The 21,830-nt window shown below is 37.1% G+C and overlaps 1 protein-coding gene and 1 long non-coding RNA gene across 5 annotated transcripts; both read left to right on the top strand.

Annotated features, from left to right (window-relative positions):
- Positions 1 to 2,580: 2,580 nt before the first annotated feature.
- Positions 2,581 to 11,809, top strand: LOC132051135 (uncharacterized). 4 transcript variants are annotated; one of them, XR_009413594.1, is made up of 3 exons: positions 2,581 to 2,909; positions 11,488 to 11,508; positions 11,600 to 11,809. It is a non-coding gene; the product is annotated as an uncharacterized LOC132051135 (long non-coding RNA). The 4 variants fall into 4 exon arrangements; XR_009413596.1 differs by adding an exon at positions 3,002 to 3,043 and having other exon boundaries at positions 11,488 to 11,809; XR_009413595.1 differs by adding an exon at positions 3,002 to 3,043 and having other exon boundaries at positions 11,478 to 11,809.
- LOC132050706 (uncharacterized) lies at positions 4,236 to 6,210 on the top strand. Its single transcript, XM_059442079.1, has 2 exons — positions 4,236 to 4,592; positions 5,858 to 6,210. The coding sequence occupies exons 1-2, from the start codon at positions 4,580 to 4,582 to the stop codon at positions 6,208 to 6,210; spliced, it is 366 nt and encodes a 121-aa protein (XP_059298062.1). The 5' UTR covers positions 4,236 to 4,579.
- Positions 11,810 to 21,830: the final 10,021 nt, after the last annotated feature.

Below are 21,830 nucleotides of genomic sequence, written 5' to 3'. Positions count from 1 at the left end.
TGATCTTCAGAGAGTTAATGTGTGCACTCTCGGGGTGCTAGATCATAGAGGCTATCATAGCCAGTGTGTCGCAAACTCATTTTGGGTTCTCGAGGTATGCCTGAAATCGATATTCCTGAATCTCCCACACAGTCTTTGCACTAGATTTACATATGGGAGTATCTTATCGTTTTTGGTCGCCCAATTCCCTTTCACTTGATTTATGAGTAAATCGGAGTCCCCGCTTACCAACAACTCTTGTATGTTCAGGTCCAATGCCATCCTGAGGCTGAGGACACATGCTTCATACTCAGCTATGTTGTCTGTACACCTAAAGTTCAGCTTTGCGGCCATTGGATAGTGTTTTCCCTTTTCTGATATTAACACCGCCCCGATGCCTGACCCTTTGTAATTGACTGCCCTATTAAAGAACAGTCTTCAACCTGAGTATGGTTCTGTCACCTCTTCCTCCATCGCCATTACTTCCTCATCTGGAAAGAAAGTCCGTAAAGGTTCAAGCTCGTCGTATACGGGGCTTTCTCCCAGCAAGTCAGCCAGGGCTTGTCCTTTGATTGCCTTTCGTGCTAAGTACACTACAAGAAAAAGCCTTATCTGTGACCAACATTTAGGGACTAGTTAATAATCCCGTCTCTAAAAGTACATGTATTGGGACGAGATTATACACCGGTCCATAATTCTATATTTTTTGGCGAAGGTATTAAATCTGGTAAAAAAGAAATTATAACTGGTCTCAAATTGTAATTGAGGGTCTTGAGCGGGAGAGAGTGTGCCCAATCTAAAACTAAAAATATTAAAAAATGTATTGTTTTCTCAAAAACCAGGCGCCAAAAATGTTTACATTGAGTTAAAACAAATTTATTTTACAAAAAACAGGTGTCAAAACTTAGTATAAAGAAATAAAATATTCTACAAACTAAAAAGTGTCTCTGATTTCTCAAAACATAAGTGGTCGCAGTTCTACCCTAGTCTCTACGCGTCAGACCCATCCTGTACTATGCCCTAGCTTTGTCGATCGTTGCACAAGAGAGCGCTGTGAAGGCCTTCTAGCCCAACAACTACAATTCCCTGCTAATCTTCAAACTTCCGTTGTTTCTCAAAACACAGATGCATTTTTCACTTAGCTTATTGTTATTCCCTTTTTTCAATTTGGTCTTGTTTTATAAGTATATTATAGCATACCCATTTGGAGTTTGATGTATTAGATGGGTAAGCTAAGAATCCCGGAGTTTGTCGTTGGTGATAAGCCATATCTTAGTAGAGATTAAAAAAATACACTTTCATTGTAAACTTTCAGAATTACGGTATTTAGATTCGGTGTTCGGGAGTAAAATTTTGATAATTCGGTATTCGATATGGTATTCAGAGTACACTTTTAGATCTACGGTATTTGGGTTTGGATTCGGTACGGGATATTAAAGTAGCTATAACAATAGGACTGAAGTGATTTTGCAGACAATTTTTTAGTTTTATGATTCTTACTTTGATATAAGGATCAATGCTCGATCTGCTGTAATCTTACTCAGATTACAAGTATGAATAGCCAAAATCCTTCAGATTCTTACTCTCCAAGTTCTTGTTGATTGAACTAAAACTATACGATCCAGCTTAAGTGATTTTGCAAGCAATAGTGTTGGGTAGCTCTCATTATTTCCTTTACAGATGTGGCTAACATGATATAGGATATGAGATGCATTTTGTAACTTGATTCACAATTCACATGTGGTTACTAGTTCTCTTTTGAATACATAGCTAATTTAGCATATTATTATTTTTGTTTTTTGCTTATATTACTGTTTTGCTTTTTTGCTTTAGTGTGGAAGATATTATGGAACTCTAGTCACATTGATAAGCTATCAGTTTACTTATATTCTAGCTCAAGGAATCCTTGAGCCGAGGGTCTCTCAGAAATAGCCTGCCTACCTCTCAATATAGGGGTAAGGTCCGTGTAGAATCTACCCTTTCCAGATCCTACTTGTGGGATTACATTGGGTATGTGTTGTTGTTGTTGTTGGTATTTACCGAATATTGAATTATTTATTCTTTTTGATCCGTTAAATGTGGATCTCCAGACATATGTAGCATTTTTCTTTTGAAAACCATTTTCTGAGAAACGGGTTTCCTGTGATATCCTCATTCTTTTGAAATGGGGTGTCTTGAAGTTATAATTCTAGGAGATCGAAAGCATATTCTTATGTACAAATTCTTTGTATTGTAGCTTTTAAGACGTTGGATATTTTATTTCTCAACTTTGAGTCTTTTTTGTGATTTACCAATAGGTGATGTGGTTATGTAAGTCTATACTTTGTTTCTTCCTTTCCTGTTTGCTATATCCTTTTCTAGATAAAATACAATCTGTTTTTAGGCATCTTCCCCCTAAAGTGATTTGCTTCTAGTAGTTGTCTCTCTATGAAGCTTTTCTTACTCAAGACAACGAATGACGAGAAAAATCCAGATTGTAAATAGATACTTCATGTGCGAAAGAGACTCTGAAAGTGTTAGAAACGAAGGAAGGAAATTGTATGAAGAGGGGCAGTTTTTTCATATATACAGAGTAGTACTTCAACTACTTTTCAGTATCAATACATAACTAAAAGTTGAGTGCATTGAGTTAACTTCGATCTTTAATCATGAAAACTTTAATATTTCGCTTGTTAAAATTTTAAACATGAGTTAACCTCCCGTAAATTTTAAAATATGACACTTGTTATATTTGCTTCTTCCTTGGTAAAAATGTTATAGAGCACCATATAATTTGGATCAAGAGCACCATTTGCTCAACTCATGTTTTAATTAGTGTAGGATAAATTTGAGGGGTGTTGAATTGAATGATCATCCTGATCGTATCTTGGGAAGGATAAAAGAGTTATGGAATAAATGGAGAGGATACTTGCATTTTGTCTCCTGGCCAGGTTAGTATATACCTGACATTTAATTTATTTTGTACCTATTAAACTTGTAACTTAAAGTACGTTGGGTGATTCTTCTATTTAACATTGTCCAGCGGGAGCTTTCTTTGAAAAATTTTCTGGTTATCTCAAATTTGGTAGGTCAACTTTTCCATTCTCATCATTCTCATAGTTCATAATATTTGACCGAGGGAGAGATACCAATATTTCCAAAACACTTTAAACTTCTAACACAGCAGGACATAAAATCTTCTAGCTTTATTCTTCTCAAATTTTTTTTTACCCTCTCCTTGTTCATTAGGTACCTCTTATTGAATGTATACAGTCACTCAAATTTGATGTACTACCTCTACTACTACTTCATAAATTGTACATCCTGTTGCCTTTTACGTTTTAATGGTATTATGTAATTGAATGATTAGATTTTGACATGCCACACCATTCATCCCTTTCCTTTCAATATGGTTTCTTTATTAAATGTTTTCAGAAATTCCTATTAATCGCTTGTTGGGACTATGTGGAGAAAGAAAAGCAGGTTTTAGATCTCTTGTTGAATGTTTGTCCTTGCCTGAAAATGTTTATGTTTCTGCTTCTACTCCGTATTTCAAAACACTATAGGTGATAATATGGCTATAGTTTTGATGGCTAGAGATATGTCATGATGGAAAAATATGTTGGATGATTGTTGCCTTTAGAAATGCTTCTCCTTTAGCCGAGGGTCTATTTTAGAGGTGGTCTAATATCACTCTTTCAATATACTTTTTTTGGCCTGCAGTCAATGCTTAAAGTGCTTATATTATAGACTGAACACGGTTTCTTGTTGCTCGTATAAACAGGTTCTTCTTTAGCAGTATGTCATCAGGTGACACATTACATAAATCAATGAAACATGTAGGAAAAGAAAGGCCTAGGAGTGAATACCTGTACACTTTTGTTAAAGGAAAGCTAAATAAGAATACAATGTTACTGTTTAAAAAAAAAAACTAGCAAAGATTACATCACACGATATAATCTACACTATTTATTGCTAAACGGAGAAGCCTAATCTCACCTTGGCTCATTGCAAGTAAGTGTTGTAGAAATAGTTCAATGAAGCAGACCTATAATTCATAAGAAAGAAAAAAGCAAGTTAATTTACTCGGTTCATGGCTTTATTTCATCATTAGTTGCATTCATTTTAAATTTGATATTCTTTCAAAAGCCTGAAAAATACGTGGAGTTTACTTCTATAAATTTTTGTTTATCAAATTGACCCATTATTTCAACATTAAACTTGAAGTTTGAAAAACAGGTTTTAGGAGTATTTTAAGTTCACCCTGTGAGAATTATTTAGTATATGTGGACTTAACATTAACTTATTATTACGTTTTAGCAAAACGGGCTGAATGTTAATAGTTGGTGGATAAGACATAGGTCGTTTAATTATGTGGATTCCATGACGGGCCCTTGTCGTTTCATGCAATAGGTGTGGTCTGGCAATAGTGTAGGCCTGTTGTAGACTTGTGAGCCTGTAATGGGGAGGCCCACTAGGTTAAAGCTTTTAAGCCTATAAATATGAGGGTAGGTCCCCTCTCCTAGCTTACCTAAAAAACGTATTCCCATTAAAAGTGCCAGCCGTTGTAAGCTTAAGGAGAGGAAGACTCAGCCTAGTTCGTCTTCAATTTCGCATTGCTATGGCGGACAAAGGTGCGCACCTTACTTTCGAGTGTTTTATTATTCTATAGGTGTTCTTGGTCTATGTGATTATTGTAGTCGTGATTCTCGTTGATTATAACACTTGGTATCAGAGCTTTATCACATAGATTTAGAACCCTAATAATCGTTTATGAGACGAATAGTTGAAAATACTAAAGTTAACGCAATCTGTATCGTGGCCTTGAAACTAAAATCTGTAACAAAGTCTGTTTTGATTGATCCATATATACACTATATTATTCTATTAAAATAATCCCGGTGAATCAAGTTCAAAGTTGATTTCAGTTATGGGGTCTTAATTAGCGGTGTTTGCTTAACACACCGTGCTTCCGCTGGTGATGACAATCTAATAATGTAGAGTTATTTATGTATCCTCCATTGATTGAGAATTTGTGAAATAAGAGACCTTGATTTAGAGTTTTTCTTTTTGAATCTGGGTATATAATAAACTATTATTTTTATCTTTTAGATATTCTTGTATATGTTTTCAAATTGACATAGTCTTCTTGGATTTTGGTTCATCCTTATTTTTTGAACAAAGGAATCATATTTAATAAATGGGTCTAGATGTCTTTAGATCTTAAATTTATAATATCAATCTCTATACTCTTTTGAAGGGTAAAACTACTGGAACGTAAATATGAACCTTCGAGAAATTCCAAACATATTGTTTTTAGATGCCTCACTGTAATTAAAATTTCGATTGGCTTAAAATCACTTTTTTCGTTCTTATTCTTTTCTATATAAGTGCATCTATGAAAGTTCTGACAACAAGACTTATTGGTGTAAGTCTTAACCATGATTACTAGGGGTACATGTTAAAACACTTCAAACAATTACTGTGAATATATATGTCGTATCATCTGTGTTAAGCAATGGCATGTGTAATCCTCGAGATTGAATTTGTTTTGTGAATTGAGATAAGTAGTGTACACCAAAATGACCTAGTTGCTTCAGTTTATGAGACTTGTTTAATCCGTTTTGAGGGATATCACTGAGTTAGAACATACAATGGCCTGCCCAAAGGGGGTTTATTGTGTGTTTTAATTTGGTGTTGTGATGAGGCCCATTATGTGAAAATATTTTAATTTAGTGAATTTGTACGCCCAAAGGGATAGGTTTCTAATATTGAAATATTTTCTTGCCACACCAAAGGGGGGCTACTTGTTGATCTTTGCGGGACTCATCGTTGTGATAAATTATTGATCTTATGCCTTGCTATTCTAATAAACCCATTCATGTTGTGTTGTGTACAGTTACCATTTCTTTGAATAATAATAATGCTGAAGTTGTGGTCCTGTCGGGTTCTAACTTTAAGAGATGGAAGGAAGATCTTGAATTTGCTTTAGGCATGGCTGATATAGATCAAGCTTTGCGTGAAAATGAACCACCAGCTCTTACTGAATCTAGCACTGCTGCTCAAAAAGAACATTATGCTAGGTGGGTGAGATCTAATAGGCTATGCATCCTTGCCTTTAGGAGGTCAATTGTTGAGCACCTCAAGAGTGGCTTGCCTGAAACTACCAATGCTAAGAAATTTCTTGCCCAAGTTGAAGAAAGGTACCTTGTATCCAATAAAGGGTCAGGGAGCGGGAGATCTAATGAGTAAACTCGCGGGGATAAAGTATGACAATTCTGGGAGGGGGGGGGGGGTTAGAGATCATATACTTAAGATGGTCCACATTCAGTCGAAACTGAAAGCTCTTGACATAACTCTTCCTGATCCTTATATTGTTCACTCTGCACTTAACTCGTTACCTGTTAAGTTTAGCCAAATGAAAACTGCCTATAATACTCAAAATGAAGCTTGGTCAATCAATGACCTTATCTCTAAATGTGTTGTTGAAGAGGAGAAAATTAGAAGAGAGGGTCGGATAGCCTTGTTTGTTTCCATGATTCCAAAGCTAGCTCTAGTAAGGGTCCTAGGAAGTTTCAAAGATCTAATAATCATACTTTTAAGAAGGGTCAGGACACCAAAAGACATGGTAAAGATCAGACCGAATATCCTGGGGTTAATAACGCGGTTTTTAAGAAAAATAATAACTGCTTCTTTTGTAAGAAACCTGGTCACAGGCAAATAGATTGTGTCAAATTCCATGCCTGGATAAAAAAGAAGGAGTCAAAAGAAGGTAATCATCTTGCTCTTATTTGTTTTGAGTTACACTTAGTAGATGTCCCCATTAATTCTTGGTGGTTTGACAGTGCAGCTACTGCCCATGTTGCCATTTCCTTGCAGGGGTTCACAAACAAAAGGAAGCCAAAGGAAACGGAGTCAAAAATTAGAGTTGCCACAGATGTCCAAGTTGAAGTAGAGTTCATAGGAACAATAGTTTTAGACTTAGAAACTGGTTTTAAACTTGTTCTGGAAAACACTTTTTATGTACCGTCTTTCAGACGGAATTTGATTTCTCTTCCTCTTTTAGATAGAGTTGGTTTTGGTTTTAGTTCTCTCAATGGAAAAGTTAATTTGCTTGAACTACGAAGTTGTTGGTCATGGAATGCTATCTGATGGTTTATTTAAAATTTCCTTGGCTTCCGATGTTGAATACAACTCTTTTAATTCTGAGATTGTTGGATCTAAACGTCCTTTTTTAAATGAAAAGTCAGGTATGTTGTGGCATAGGCGTTTGGGTCATATCTCTAAAGACAGAGTTGATAGATTAGTCAAGTCCAATATTTTACCTTCTCTTGATTTCGGGGACATAGGAACATGTATTGATTGTATTAGAGGAAAGTTGACTAAAACAAGAAAAAAGGCTGCTACTCGTAGTTCTGATTTGCTGGAAATTATTCACACAAACATAAGTGGTCCATATTCTACAACAATCTGTGGTTCTAGTTATTTCATCACCTTCATTGATGACTTTTCTCGGTATGGTTATGTCTTTCTTATTAAAGAAAAATCTGATTCTCTTGAAAAATTCAAAGTGTTTAAAACTGAAGTAGAGAAACAACTGGGAAAGGTCATTAAGATAGTGAGGGCTGATCGTGGGGGTGAGTACTATGGTAGACACACCGAGGCTGGGCAAAATATGGGACCCTTTGCCAAATATCTGCAAGATTGTGGCATAGTTACTCAGTATACCATGCCTGGTAGTCCTGAACAAAATGGTGTAGCTGAAAGGCAAAACCGTACTTTAAAAGACATGATGAGAAGTATGATGAGTAGATCTAACTTACCTGGTTTCCTCTGGGGTGAAGCCATTAAAACAGCCATGTACATTCTTAACCGTGTTCCTTCCAAGTCAGTTCCTAAAACACCTTTTGAGTTGTGGACAAATAGAAAACCTAGCCTAAACCATTTTCGAGTTTGGGGTTGCCCTGCTGAGGTGAGAATTTATAACCCTTCTGAGAAGAAAACTGAACCTAGAACCTCGCGTTGTTTTTTCATTGGTTATCCAGCTCATTCTAAGGGATACAGGTTTTATTGTCCTACAAGGGGAACAAGAATAGTTGAATCACAAAATGCAAAATTTCTTGAATTTGATGTTGCAGATAAGGATTGTTCGCAGAATGTTGCTAGTGAGCCTGCTGAGAATGTTGAAGCTATGAGAATCGCTCTCCCTATTGCCATGGAAACCTTTTTGTCTGCACCTGCACACATTGAGTATAATGAATCTATGCCTGTGCAAGATGAGGATCCTATACCCGCAGAAGTTCAGGCACCTGCTGTTATTGAACAAGTTGTTCGAGGGCATTTTCTTATTGTTGAACAAGAAGTTCAAAATTTGAGGAGATCAAGTAGACCTAGAAGATCGGCACTACATGACTATTTGGCATACCTTGCAAGGTGATGTTGTGGATCCGTGACGTATTACGATGCAATATCATGTGCTCAATCAAAGATGTGGTTTGATGCTATATTTGAAGAGATGAACTCCATGAGTAAGAATGAAGTGTGGGGAGCTTGCTGAACTCTAAAGGTCATAAGGTTGTCGGTTGCAAATGGGTCTTTAAGACCAAGAAGGATTCAAAGGAAATATTGAACGCTTCAAGGCAAGATTGGTTGCTAAGGGTTTACACGGTGAGAAGGGTTGATTACAATGAAACATTTTCACCTGTGTCATCTAAGGATTCTTTTAGGATCATTATGGCCTTTGGTAGCTCATTTCAATCTAGAATTACATCAGATGGATGTAAAAACAGCTTTTCTGAATGGTGATCTTAATGAAGAGGTTTACATGGAACAACCTCAAGGTTTTGTTGGTATAGGTGATAAAAATCTAGTGTGTAACTTGAAGAAGTCTATCTATGGACTGAAGCAAGCTTCTCGGCAGTGGTATTTGAAGTTCGAGGAAATTGTCACTTCTATGGGCTTTGTGGAAAACAAGATTGATCATTGCATCTACCTCAAGATCAGTGGGAGTAAGTTCATCATTCTCACTCTTTATGTTGATGATATTTTACTTGCAAGTAATAATTTAGGAGTGCTTCATGAAACTAAGCAGTCATTGAATAAAGTATTTGATATGAAAGACCTGGGAGAGGCATCTTTTGTTCTGGGTAGTGAAATTCGATGAGATAGGTCACGTAAGTTATTGGGACTTTCAAAAAAGGCCTATATTGATCGTGTTTTGAGCATATTTCATATGGAAAACTGTAAGGCTGGAGGTGTCCCTATTGTAAAAGGTGACAAATTAAGTCTAGACTTATGCCCCAAAAATGATCTAGAGAAAGAGTATATGAAAGATGTGCCTTATTCAAGTGTTGTAGGGAGCCTTATGTATGCACAGGTTTGCACTCGTCCTAACATTGCCTTCATTGTCAATGCTCTTGGACGTTATCAGTCTAATCCAGGGAGAAGCCATTGGGTTGCTGCTAAGAAAGTAATGAGGTATTTGAAAAAGACAAGAGATTATATGTTAGTGTACAGAAAAGTTGATGATCTTGAGGTGATTGGTTACTCAGACTCAAACTTTGGTGGATGCCCTGACTATTTAAGGTCTACTTCTGGTTTTATCTTCATGTTAGCAGGGGGTGCAATATTTTGGAAGAGTGTGAAGTAGACCCTTACAACATCTTCGACTATGCAAGCAGAGTTTGTAGCTTGTTATGGAGCAGCTACGCAAGCCATTTGTCTTAAAAAATTTATTTTGGGACTTATGATAGTTGATTCCATCTCTAGACCCTTAAAGATTTATTGTGACAACAGGGCACTGTGTTTTACTCGAAGAATAACAAATCATCTTCAGCTTCTAAGCACATGGAACTAAAATATCTACATTTGTACGAGATATGGTTAAAGGGAGGATATTGTGATTGAACATATATCTGCGGTTGATGCTTGTTTGATCCACTAACCAAGGGATTGAGACCGTAGTTTTTAAGCAGCATGTTAATAACATGGGCGCTGTTGAGTCATTTGATTTGTTAGGTTAGTGGGAGTATTCAATATTGTTATTTTTTTATTCCTTATTAGACTCTTTACCCTATTTTTCCGGGGCTTATGATGATATTATCTCTTTGAGACATTTATGCTATGGTGGATTTTGTTATCATTTATGTTGTTGATTATAATTATGCTCATTTTAATGTTGATTTGTTATCTTAATTTGTCTTATGTGTTGGTTATGTCTCATGTTGATAAGATCATGTTTTTATTTTGTTGGATCTTTTTTGATACATACATAGTATATTATTCATGCTTTGTGAGTTTTCTTTCTTTGTTGCACGATATAATATGTTGCACATGTTGAGCCTTGAAAATTAAGATTTTCTTGTGGAGCACATGTTGTTTTAGTGCTCACATGTTGTAATAGAAAATCGGTGACGGTTTTTTGATGGTGCGCATGTTGATTTAAAGCGTACATGATATGAAAAATCGTTTGAAGGACTGACAATGAAATAGCCTTGATTTGGAGTCCATGTTGGCTATTTCTTGCTACACTACCACACCTTTGGGTTTGTGTCTGCAGAACTTCATTGTTAGTGATTGTGGACTGGTCTTGTGTCATTATGTGATGCAACTACTGTTGCATTTCGGCATTGATAGTTTTGTTTGACTAGACCATGATGGAAACGACGTTCCACCACTATATGTTTATGGCAACTGTCTATTTAGCCCGAGAGTCATTTTTATTAAAAAAAAAAAAAAAATTTAAGTTAATGTTGTCCAAGTGGGAGAATGTGAGAATTATTTAGTAGATGTGGACTTAACATTAACTTATTATTACGTTTTAGCAAAACGGGCTGAATGTTAATAGTTGGTGGATAAGACAGAGGTCATTTATTTATATGGATTCCATGACGGGCCCTTGTCGTTTCATGCAATAGGTGTGGACTGGAAATAGTGTAGGCTTGTTGTAGACTGGTGAGCCTGTAATGGGGAGGCCTACTAGGTTAAGGCTTTTAAGCCTATAAATATGAGGCTAGGCCCCCTCTCCTAGCTTAACTAAAAAAACGTATTACCATTAAAAGTGCCAGCCGTTGTAAGCTTAAGGAGAGGAAGACTCAGCTTAGTTCGTCCTCAATTTCGCGTTGCTATGGCGGACAAAGGTACGCACCTTACTTTCGAGTGTTTTATTATTCTATAGGTGTTCTTGGTCTATGTGATTATTGTAGTCGTGATTCTTGTTGATTATAACACACCCATGAGTATTTGATGTACTTTAGAATTTTCTAATCTACAATGCTGCCAGCAAAATACATCTTTCGACTTGGCATATAACATGAGAGTAAATTCAGTAGTTAGTAGGTATTGAATTAGTTCTTTTGATCAGTAGGTCTTGAATTAATTGATACAACTTTTGATTCCTTTCATTTTGTTGGAAATATAATTAGACGTATTGCTTATTGTTTTAGTTGTAGTTCTTTAAAATAGATTTTGGATTCTTTGTTAATGCATCCCAAAGCTTTTCTAATTGTTTTTTTTCTTAGTTTCCTACAGCTTTGTTGATGTTGGATATGGGTAAGGCGGTTTAACCATTTCTAGTGTAAAATTTACGTATATTATTTTATCAATAGTTATTTATAGTCTTTTCAAAATTTTGTACTTGCAGATTTGAAGATTAAAGTTACAAATCAAGATGCAAGTTTAGAAGATGCACAAGGTCATTATAATTTTGCTTGGAATGTTATGCAAAACTTCATTTCATAGTTTAGCTCGGGATGTTAGCTAAGTTTTTTTGTTAAAGTGTTGAGCAAATATTGAAACTAACATCATGGAATGTAAATTACCATTTTATATTATATTTTCAGTTGCGATTTTATATTTGTTGATAATTATAACCGTTTTGTAACATCGAGCGTTAAGACCACTGGTCGTCAACAAGAGACCAGAAATTGGTTGCTAAAATTACTACACCTATTTTAAATAGGGACCAATACCACTAGTCTCAAAAGATAAATCCACGACCAGTTAGAAGTTGGTCGCTAAAAGGTTTAACGACCAGAATATTAATATTTTCCATAATTTTAATCGTCTATTAGGACGAGATATATGGTCTCTAAAACTATTTCGCGACCAGATTTTCTACCCGTCCCTAAACGCATTTAACGACCAGATTATTGAACCCGTCATTATTGGCCTTTAGTGGCGGAGGCTATTACGACAAGTGGCGGCCAGTTTCATCCCGTCGTAATTGTTCAATTGGGACCAGATTTTAACCATTAGGGACCAGATTTCCCTTCCTTAAAGGTCATTTTTCTTGTAGTGGTATATGATATCGAATTCACTTAATAGCATCTGCCATTTAGCTAACTTTCCCATGGGCGTTGGTTGCCGGAAACTATATCTCAATGGATCAATTCGGGATATGAGGTGGGTGGTGAACATTGTTGACACCTAATGTTTGACCTCCCGTATTTATTTTAAGTACTCAGAGTCCTTGGACGATAAATAAAATAAGCTGTGCACCCTAAATGGATCTAAATAATTTTTATGAAGATTATTTGGGATAATATTTCACCTCTTTAAATTGATGAAGAGATTTTCAGGATATTATGAATCGTGTGAATAATTGGGGTTCTATAACATTTAGGGAATATTTTATTGGAATTAATGAAAGGCAAAACAATTTTGAATAATTATTTACTTAATTGATTAAATCAAGGAAACTTAGATTAATGAGCGACTTATTCTATTTATCGTCCAAGGTAATTTGAGTAATTAAAAGATTTGACCATTTTACCGCTCAAACTTTGATTCTGCGTGTTTTCATAGTTGTTTAATTAATAAATTATCATGATAATTAATCTGGTAAATTATTGGGGCCATTGTCTGCAAAATGATTTTTAACAAGTCATGTTTTTAAATTAATTAAGTCCTAATAGGCTAATAATTGTTTTTTTTATTTGGTATATTTATCCTCGACCCTCCATACATATATATACACACCATGTATATACAAATATACATTGTGCATATATATGTGTATATATATACCAGGCCTATCATTTTTTTTTTTAAAAGGGACCAGGCCAAGTCCATAATGGACCAGACCTGGTCCACTAAACGTTTTAAAGAGGGGGGAATACATATACCCCTCCCCCATTTTATTTAAGACCATGGGAGGGTCTTATATGCAATGAGAAAAAGGGGGAGGCAGCTAGAGGTAAATCCCTAGCACCGCCCCGCTGCCACACTACGCCCCCTCGCTGTTTTTGTTATGTCCAATCGCGTTTTGAGCATATAACGCGGAGGAGGACGAAACGTTAATGTCTTCGTTCGTTTCTCCATGAAAATCAGGCCAAACAACCTCTTAAGGCACAACTTACTCTTTTTTTATGATTTACGTCGTTTGGAGTAGTATATGAGTGATTTGAACCGTTGATTTTGTTTTTGCTGTTAATCTGGGCCATGTATTGATGTTTTCAAGTGAGGACTTGTGGAAATCCACAAGTCCCACATCGGCGTTTCGAGCAATGAGATGAATTCTGGGGTTCTATAAATAGAACCCCATTTTCACTAAAAATAAAAGAAGGAGGAGGTTGGTACTTTTAAAGGCTTGAAACTTCAATTTTTTGTTCAAGATTTAAGTTCCCTCAGTTATTATTAAGCTTTGACTGAAAGGTTTAAGTTCCCTAGTTCTAAAAATATCTATATTTTTATTTGTCGCTTGGTTTTGGTGGCTAAGCTTGGTGTTGGAAGCAAGAAAGCATCCAAGTCCATTGCTTGCCCCGGTTGCACTTGAAAAAGGTAATCACTTATTAGTGTATTGCTTCCATTTAAATTTTTGTCCATATTAGTGTGGTTTGATGTGATTAAGTGTCTTATATATGTGGTTTAGAGTGTAGTTCAGATTGGTATGCTTATTTGATGTGTGGATAGTGACTTGTGTGCTTTGAATTATGGAAAAGGTCTATTGTGCATTATGCTTGGCTTAATACTGTATGTTCCATTTAATAGTACTTAGTTTAGAGGTTGGCTTAAGGTTGCAGGGTCATTAAGTAATATGTTTGGCTTAAGTTCTTGTCTGTTCTGTTTAGAAGTGTGCTTGGCTTAAAGGTTAATTCAAGGGGTTAAAGGGTCTGTCAAGTGAGGTGTTTGGTTTGGTTCTGAGTATTCTATATGGTAGCGTGCTTGGGTTAGAGATTGTTTAAAGGTTGAAGGTTTGTTAGATGTTGTGCTTGGTCTGACTCTGCTTGTTTTGACTTAGGTAATAGGTTTGGTTCAATTCTTGGTTGTTCCATTTAGTAGTATGCTTTGTTCCAAAGTTTGGCTGAAAGGTTGAAGATTTGTTAGGTGTATGGACTTAGTCTGATTCTGCTTGTCCTACTTAATAGCATGTTTGGTTTGAAGGTTGAAGTTTTGTTATGTGTTGTGCTCAGTCTGATTTTGCTTGTTCGACTTGGTAATGTGTTTGTCTTAAAGGGTGCTTACAGGCTACAAATTGGTCAAGTGAGATGTTTGGTCCAATTCCGTTTATCCTATTTAGTAGCATACTTGGCTGAAAGGTTGGTCTGAAGGGTCAAAACTTGGTATTTTATTCCACATTAATAATATGCTGAATTGGAGCCTTTAAATAATGGTTTTGGGGGGAAGGGGTCTGAACTTGATCAAAAAATGTTCACTTAGCTTGCATTTGTCTGATTTCTTTTGATTGTAGCAAGCATTGGAAACTTTTTGAATCAACCTTTGAGTGGAATTTATAGAATATGCATGTGCTTGGGATGATTTAAAGGGTCTTTGACACTGCTATAATAAACTGAATTCAGGGCAGCCATGAGATGGTCTTTGCTTGGTCCAAAATGGTCAATCAATTAGTTAAATAGGTTTGTTAAGGGGATAATTGTTATGCTTGATTTAACCTAGTAATGAGATGCATTTATCTTGAAAAATGGCATTAAAAAGAAAAGAGCTTTAAGGATTGGTAGCTTGATAGGAAAATGTGTGTGTCTGTGTAAGTCTGTTTTGGTTCACCATGTGTGGAAATGCCTATGCATGTGTTATATGTAGGAAACTCTTTTCTTTTAATATTGATCACATAACCTTTGACAATTATAATGATAGGAGAAAATGGGGATAATGGGAAACCTTGATACAAGTCTGTCTATTTTGTCTTTGTGAAGCTATTTTTGGATGCTGTTTTTTCTTAATGTTTTGGATTGAGTTCTTTAAAGGAAAAAGTAACTAAGGCTAAGAAAACGGTTAAGGATAATGTCTCAAGATTTTCTAAGGCTTGAGTAGTTGGGATTTGAGTCTGTTTCTGATTCTTTCTGTGTGAATTGGTCCCGATAGAAGAAAATGCGTGTTTCTTTTGAGATGTAGCGTGGTATTAAGAGAAAAAATCCTTTCATAATTATAACCTTGGTTTGAAGTTGCTTATGAACATTAGCCTGATATTAGTGTTAAAATGCTTATGTTGGGACTATCCTAGTGCTTATGCTGGAAACTTAGCAATAAGAGTCTTTAAAAGGTTGGACATAGTTTCATGAGTCAACTAGGGAAAATTTGTGATTGAGTTAGGTTGTTCCAAACCTTCTTATGGTTCTTAGTGCTGTCACTGGAATATGAACATGGGGCCATGGGATGGGGGAAGAGTCTTGGGAGAGTAAAAGGTGAGCCTGGCATGAACTGGAAGTAGTGACCAGTGGAACCCAGGATTGTCACACCCTAATTTTCGTTAGGGCATGATGGGCACCCGACCCTTACCTAGGGCCGAGCGAACCCTCTGACTCTCGTGGCAATCATATTCGTATTGGGCCCTCATAGCATAACATGAGTACATAATGAAAGTTTTTTCGGAGAACAACTTTTTGCTTTTCATCCTTTTCCAAATCAAGTAAGACTTGTGATCGTATAAGGCCGTAGAATAATGCATCACAATACATCGGCTTATGGAGCGCTTACAAAACTAACATACTACATACACGAAAACCTTGTACTGCAAAGTCTCTAACATGGAACATGGAACCTTATCATAATGCTCGACTCGGCGGCACTCCGGAGAAAATGGAGCTCGCCAATCCCATTTTGGAACATCTTTCTGCTAATATCTTCAACTCATAAGGTGTGCCAACGGCATGAACGCGAGGCGTCCACAGAAGGGACGTCGGTACAAGCAACGTCGAGTATGTAAGGCATGAGTAACAACATATGGAAGGATGCAAAGCATGAATAATAACAAGACGAAATCATAGGGCGTTTCATGAGATAAAGAGTAACCTGCACATCTGAGTACCCTTTTAGGCGGAACCTTGCCAGTTTAGTGATGCGGAACGTGCAGCCCGATCCATATATATATTATATTGCTGCGGAACGTGCAGCCCGATCCATATAATATATTGCTGCGGAACGTGCAGCCCGATCCATATATATGTAATAAAAGAGTAACCTGTAGATCTGAGTGCCTTTTAGGCGGAACCATGCATGCTTAGTGCTGCGGAACGTGCAACCCGATCTATATATATATACATATAATGCTGCGGAACGTGCAGCCCGATCCGTAAGTTGGTGCGAGAACGCACGGCCCGATCCATATAAGTTAGTGCGAGGAACGTGCGGCCCGATCCATATAAGTTGGTGCCGAGGAACGTGTCGGCCCGATCCATAACCACGTATCCCGCGTCCGGGCATCCCGCGTCCGGGACGGTATCATGTCATATTATACCAACTGATCAGGTGGTTACGCGTATATAACGCTCTCGCCCTTTTCCCATATTCCCCATATACATATACATATACATATACATATATCATATTCATATATCATATAAGTAGCATGCGGACGAGCCCCGAAGAAAGTCATGTATCTATCGGAGTGACGTAAGGTCGGTAACCTCCGATCATATTATGGAATAATCATGCTCGCTTTGTCTCACCTTGAAGGAACGATTATTATAAGGTGAAACTGTCAATGAAGAGTAACTTCACGCGGAAACATAAAATAGGATCATAAGGCATCAATTCATATACTTTGGAATCTTTAAAAAATAGTCATCATTCATGAATAAAATTGAGAAATCAAGAAATAGCTCAACATTCTCATATCGTCATTGAACTCATAGACTTGGAACCTTTAATCATGGAATCATCATCATTATATTCATCGTAGGAGAATACTCTCATTTTTTGACATCATCGTTGTCATTGTAAAACATATCCATCGTTGTTGTCATGGAAGCTTACGGAGTCATGAACCTCCGTTTTGGAAAGATACAGACATTTCAGAATTCTTTTCACAAATAGGTCGTTAGAACCAACAAGGGAAAGTCGCGGGGCCCACGGACGAGCATCAACCCGATCCGGGCCCGCCTATGAAAGTTAAAGATTATTACTCGTTATAGAGACTTCTACGAACGTTTCATAGCAATCCGAGACCGTATGTGAAAGTTACGGTCGTTCGTAGTTTCGGACTCGTTTAGGAACAAAATTATTTTGAAAGCAAAACTTTTGAAACAATAAAGTTATGGAAGCATTTATGAAATCGTAACCCAAGAATCATGCCTTTGAAAGAAAGGGACGAGCCTTAACATACCTTGGCCGCTCCCTAGGCTAATCCAAATTTATGCCTTGGCTTCTCACGATCTACAATCACGTCATTAGATATCAACCATTAGCCATAAGCACTTAAGAATCCGATTTCAAACTAACACTTTGTCTACAGAAATTTGGGCAGCATTTCCCCTATAAATCCATCAATCCCGAGAATTCAACTCGGCCAAAACAATCATCAACAACAACCATACCAACAATCATATAAACAACATCAACAATTTATTCAAAACACATTCTAACACTAACAAGTCATCTCCACATATTTCGACAACATTCCAATTATATACTTTCAAACTAACATCAATGCTCGCATATCCAAGTATTAATCCGAGACCACTTAAACAAGTTTCAAGAACGCTTCAAGCAATCTCCATTATATTCAAACAATCCAAACAACATACCATAGTACCCGAAATCTTCCAAATGCCATAAGAACACCAACAATACATTTATTTCTTTCAAACTCATGAACTATATCAACAATCCGCATCTAACAAGAATTTATATTAAAATTATTTTGATCTCCAAAACAGCCCGCAATAATCTCACCTTCAACATGAGCCATTAAACTCTCATTATAATCACAAAGTCCACAACAACAATAACCCAAAATACTAAATAAAATTGATTCATCCCTTGCTATACCAAACAGCCCCCATTCACGGCCACACATCAACATCATCATTTCATGAAGTTTATTCATTTTCTACACATTACAACAACACACAAACATGTTGAATGCAATTAATTCATCACTCCAACACAACTCTACATACACACGGCCAAGCACACACCACACGGCTACAACTTCAAAAAATATAATTTCATGGTTTCCATCATTTATACATATCATAACATGTACCAATCATCCATAAACACAAAAAGAAGACTAAACCTCACCTTTTCTCTTCAACCTTTCCTCTCGGCTAGGCTTGCCAATTGCACAAACTGATGTTTTTCTTGCTCCAACAACCCTTCCACGTTGACGAGGACCTTCCAATTAGTATGAAAACTTGAAGAAAATAATTCTCATAATCAACTTTATGACCCCTCTTGGCCGTGCCTCCTCCTTCTTTTTTTCTCTTCATTTTTTTTCTTGAATTCTCTAGAGTGAAAATGATGACTTGCCTTATTTAGTCATCCACCTATACATATATATATATAGAAAATGTGCACATGACCATGCACATGCCCCATTTTTCTTCCAAATTTTTCTAGAATTCTCTATGGTTGAAAATAATTAAGATGACTTAATTTGTCATCTTCCTCTACATATATAACACATGTGGCCCATGGCCCACACATGCCACACACTACACACACACACGGCCACTTGGCCATGTTAACTCATGAATATTAAATTTCCAAATTCCAAGTTTGCCCTTACTTTTCCTTGTTCCAATCTTGCCCTTAACGCTCCATTCCAATAAAAATGAATTTGCAACTTATGTGTTCTTAACAAAATCGAAAAAAAAATGACCTTGTTCTTAACTTTCCGCCATTAACTCGGAATATCCAAATGTACAAAATGCGAGGTGTAACAAGGATCCCTTTTTACTGACAGGAGACTCAAGAAAAAGGAGATGGGGAGGTGATGACCCCACCCTGTCTTGTTTCCCTTTCAGGAACCTGAGACTGTTTTCTCATCCCTTTTGACTTTTTCCTCATGATCCTGGCTCAGGTGGGTTAGAAGAACTTAACTACATCTAAAAAAGAGAGGGGGCGGGGGGTGTGGTACACCTAGAGTTAAATGAACTGCTGTCAGCATTTGTAAAGTCTAAGTGTTGTATGATTTTCGCTGTGTCTCCTGAAAGGTTTTTTTTCCTTATCTGGGAAGTTTGCCTGTTTGAGTTTTTTATTGTTTGAACTGATTTTTTTTGTAAGGAGGTGGGACTGAATAGTGTATTGGTATTGGTCCAAGTCCATATCATAAGAAACTACACAAGAAACTAAGAGTCCATATCATAAGAAACTACACAAGAAACTAAGTGCCAACTTTGTTGCTTATCATTTGCTTCTGTTTGTGATCATGTGTCCTTTTTTTTTTTCTATTTTTTCTTAGCTTGTTCATCCATGACCTGCACCTGCGAATCTGTCCCTGTGGTTTGTTTTTTGTTGTTGTAGCCTGTTTCCTTTATGATGATTGAATCCTCTTCCTTACCAGAACCTGATCATGCCTTAAATCTGTCTTTTTTTTTTTTTGTGAAAAGATTCTGATTAGAATAAGTATCTGAAGGGCCATTATTAGGGACCAAAATTGTCTCAAGACTTTTTTGACTTCTGTTTGCTCACATAACATGCCTATTGAAATCCTTTTTCTTTTACTAAAGGTCTTAAGAGTTCATTTATATGGGAATTAGCAGTAATCCTAATTAGCTAACATGTCTGTTGTGTGCTTGGGTTGATAAAGTAGAGATAAGTTTTTAAAGCTACCAGGTTTAAATGTATGCTCCGAGTCATAGGCTCTGCCAAGCTTTTTTCTTTATCTTGAATAAGTAAATCTTTGTCTAAAGTCTCAATTGCTTAGTGTGTCTTCCCTAGGCCCTTTTGTACCTCTGATCGGGGGTCCTAGTGACTTGCCTATGTGGTTGGTGTCATTTCTTGCTTGTCTTGGGCATCAGGCCTCTGTGAGAATGCTCTGTCTGCTTTGTTTACTAATTCGGTTGTGTGTACCCTTGGGGCTAGTTTGAATGAGACTTATGCCATGGTTTGAATCTATGAGGAATATAGACCTACCTGGGATGAAGCTGGGAAACCAAGAGAACCTGAATTGCTTGTAATGGCTGAACTTGGTCCATACTATCACTTGAATTAGTTTAGTTGTCCTGGATTTTAGGAAATGGTCCTGATCTTAGTACAAATGGATAGGTCTTCTTAGTTGAACATGTGCACTTGGAAACCCTTTTGATTGCATTTTAGGCTAAGTAGCTTTAAAGATGCAAACCTCTATGTGATCATGAAGGAGCCTAGAAATGAACCAAAGCCACACGACCATAGAAAAGCCTTTTAAAGGGGCCTTGGGGAAAGGAGAAAAGGAAGGCCAGGAACAGCCTGGCTCATAACATTTTCCTTCAGATAAGAGGTCCCATGGCACTTTTGTGGTTTGTGGGGTTGGGTGTTCATTGCCAAGAACTTTGGAACCACATGGATTCTACTCCTAGGCCTAGTGACACCCTCCAGGATAGAGTTAGGTGTCCTAGAAAGATTAATTGTGACTTTGACCAAGTGACGAATTGTGCACATGTGTTCAAGTTAGAAACAAAGTGGAAGGGTAGGCAGAAGTGTAAAATTGGGTTGCTCATTTTCCTTGACCTGGTCTTGTTTACTTGTTTCTAAGAGTGCGCTAGCTGCCTTTAGTTGACTCCAGGTTTAGTACATAAAACTCAGACGTAGGAGGACCTCGTCATGAACCCCCCCCCCCCCCCCTTTTTTTTTTCTTGCCATGTCCACATCTTTTGTTTGGTTATGTATGCTTTGTCACTGGCAAGATGCAAAAATGCTCTGGTTCATTTCATGGTGGCATGTTTTAGTGCTGATCTACCTCCCCTGTATGTCACAGCTTGTGTGTTTTCCCATGTTGGTGTGTCTTTGATTTATTATCCTTGCTCATCCCATGTTTGTATACTGCAATTCATGCCATCTCTCCATGATCATGCTACTTTACTCCTTGTCCCATCTACGGTCCACTGGTAGGCTACAGTTGTGTTAATCCTCCATGATTATGTGCCCTATTTTTACCTCTTCGGTTCCTTGTCTTATTTATGTTGCATTGGTAAGATGCAGTTGTGTTATCCCCATGACTGCGGGTTTTGGTTTTTGCCTCCATGATTTATTCCAGTCTGCTTTGGGCCTCCTTCATGTGTGTGTGTTCGGTCACATTTTGCTACTCTTTAAGTCTATGAATTTATTTGCTCTGGTTCTTGAATTGTATTGTGTTGCGAACCTGGACAGTTATGTAGTACTTTAACCCGGGATCTACTTATGTTTTTGGTAATTGGTGTGAGACAATGTAATTTGGGGTGGGGTCTAGTCTTAGCCTTCCCCAGTGATTAGCCATGCCTGGGGTTCGTGAAAATGGAACTTGTGCGGTATCGGGAATACGGGGGCGACGACTGTTACACCTCAAAAAATTCCATGTTGTTGTGCAGTGAATAGAATAATAAAGGGTACGAAGTATATGATGTTTCCATAAGTAATAAATAGTATTTAATGGTTTTAATTGAGATTTCAAAGACGTTTGACGCAAGAGAAGAAAGCTCGTCAAGAAAGGTGAGGTATACGTTGTGTATCAG

This window comes from Lycium ferocissimum, chromosome 3 (assembly GCF_029784015.1).
Source record: "Lycium ferocissimum isolate CSIRO_LF1 chromosome 3, AGI_CSIRO_Lferr_CH_V1, whole genome shotgun sequence".
Taxonomy (NCBI): Eukaryota; Viridiplantae; Streptophyta; class Magnoliopsida; order Solanales; family Solanaceae; genus Lycium; species Lycium ferocissimum.
Note: the sequence above shows the minus strand (reverse complement) of the source record. Positions and strands in the feature narration are given on the sequence as shown.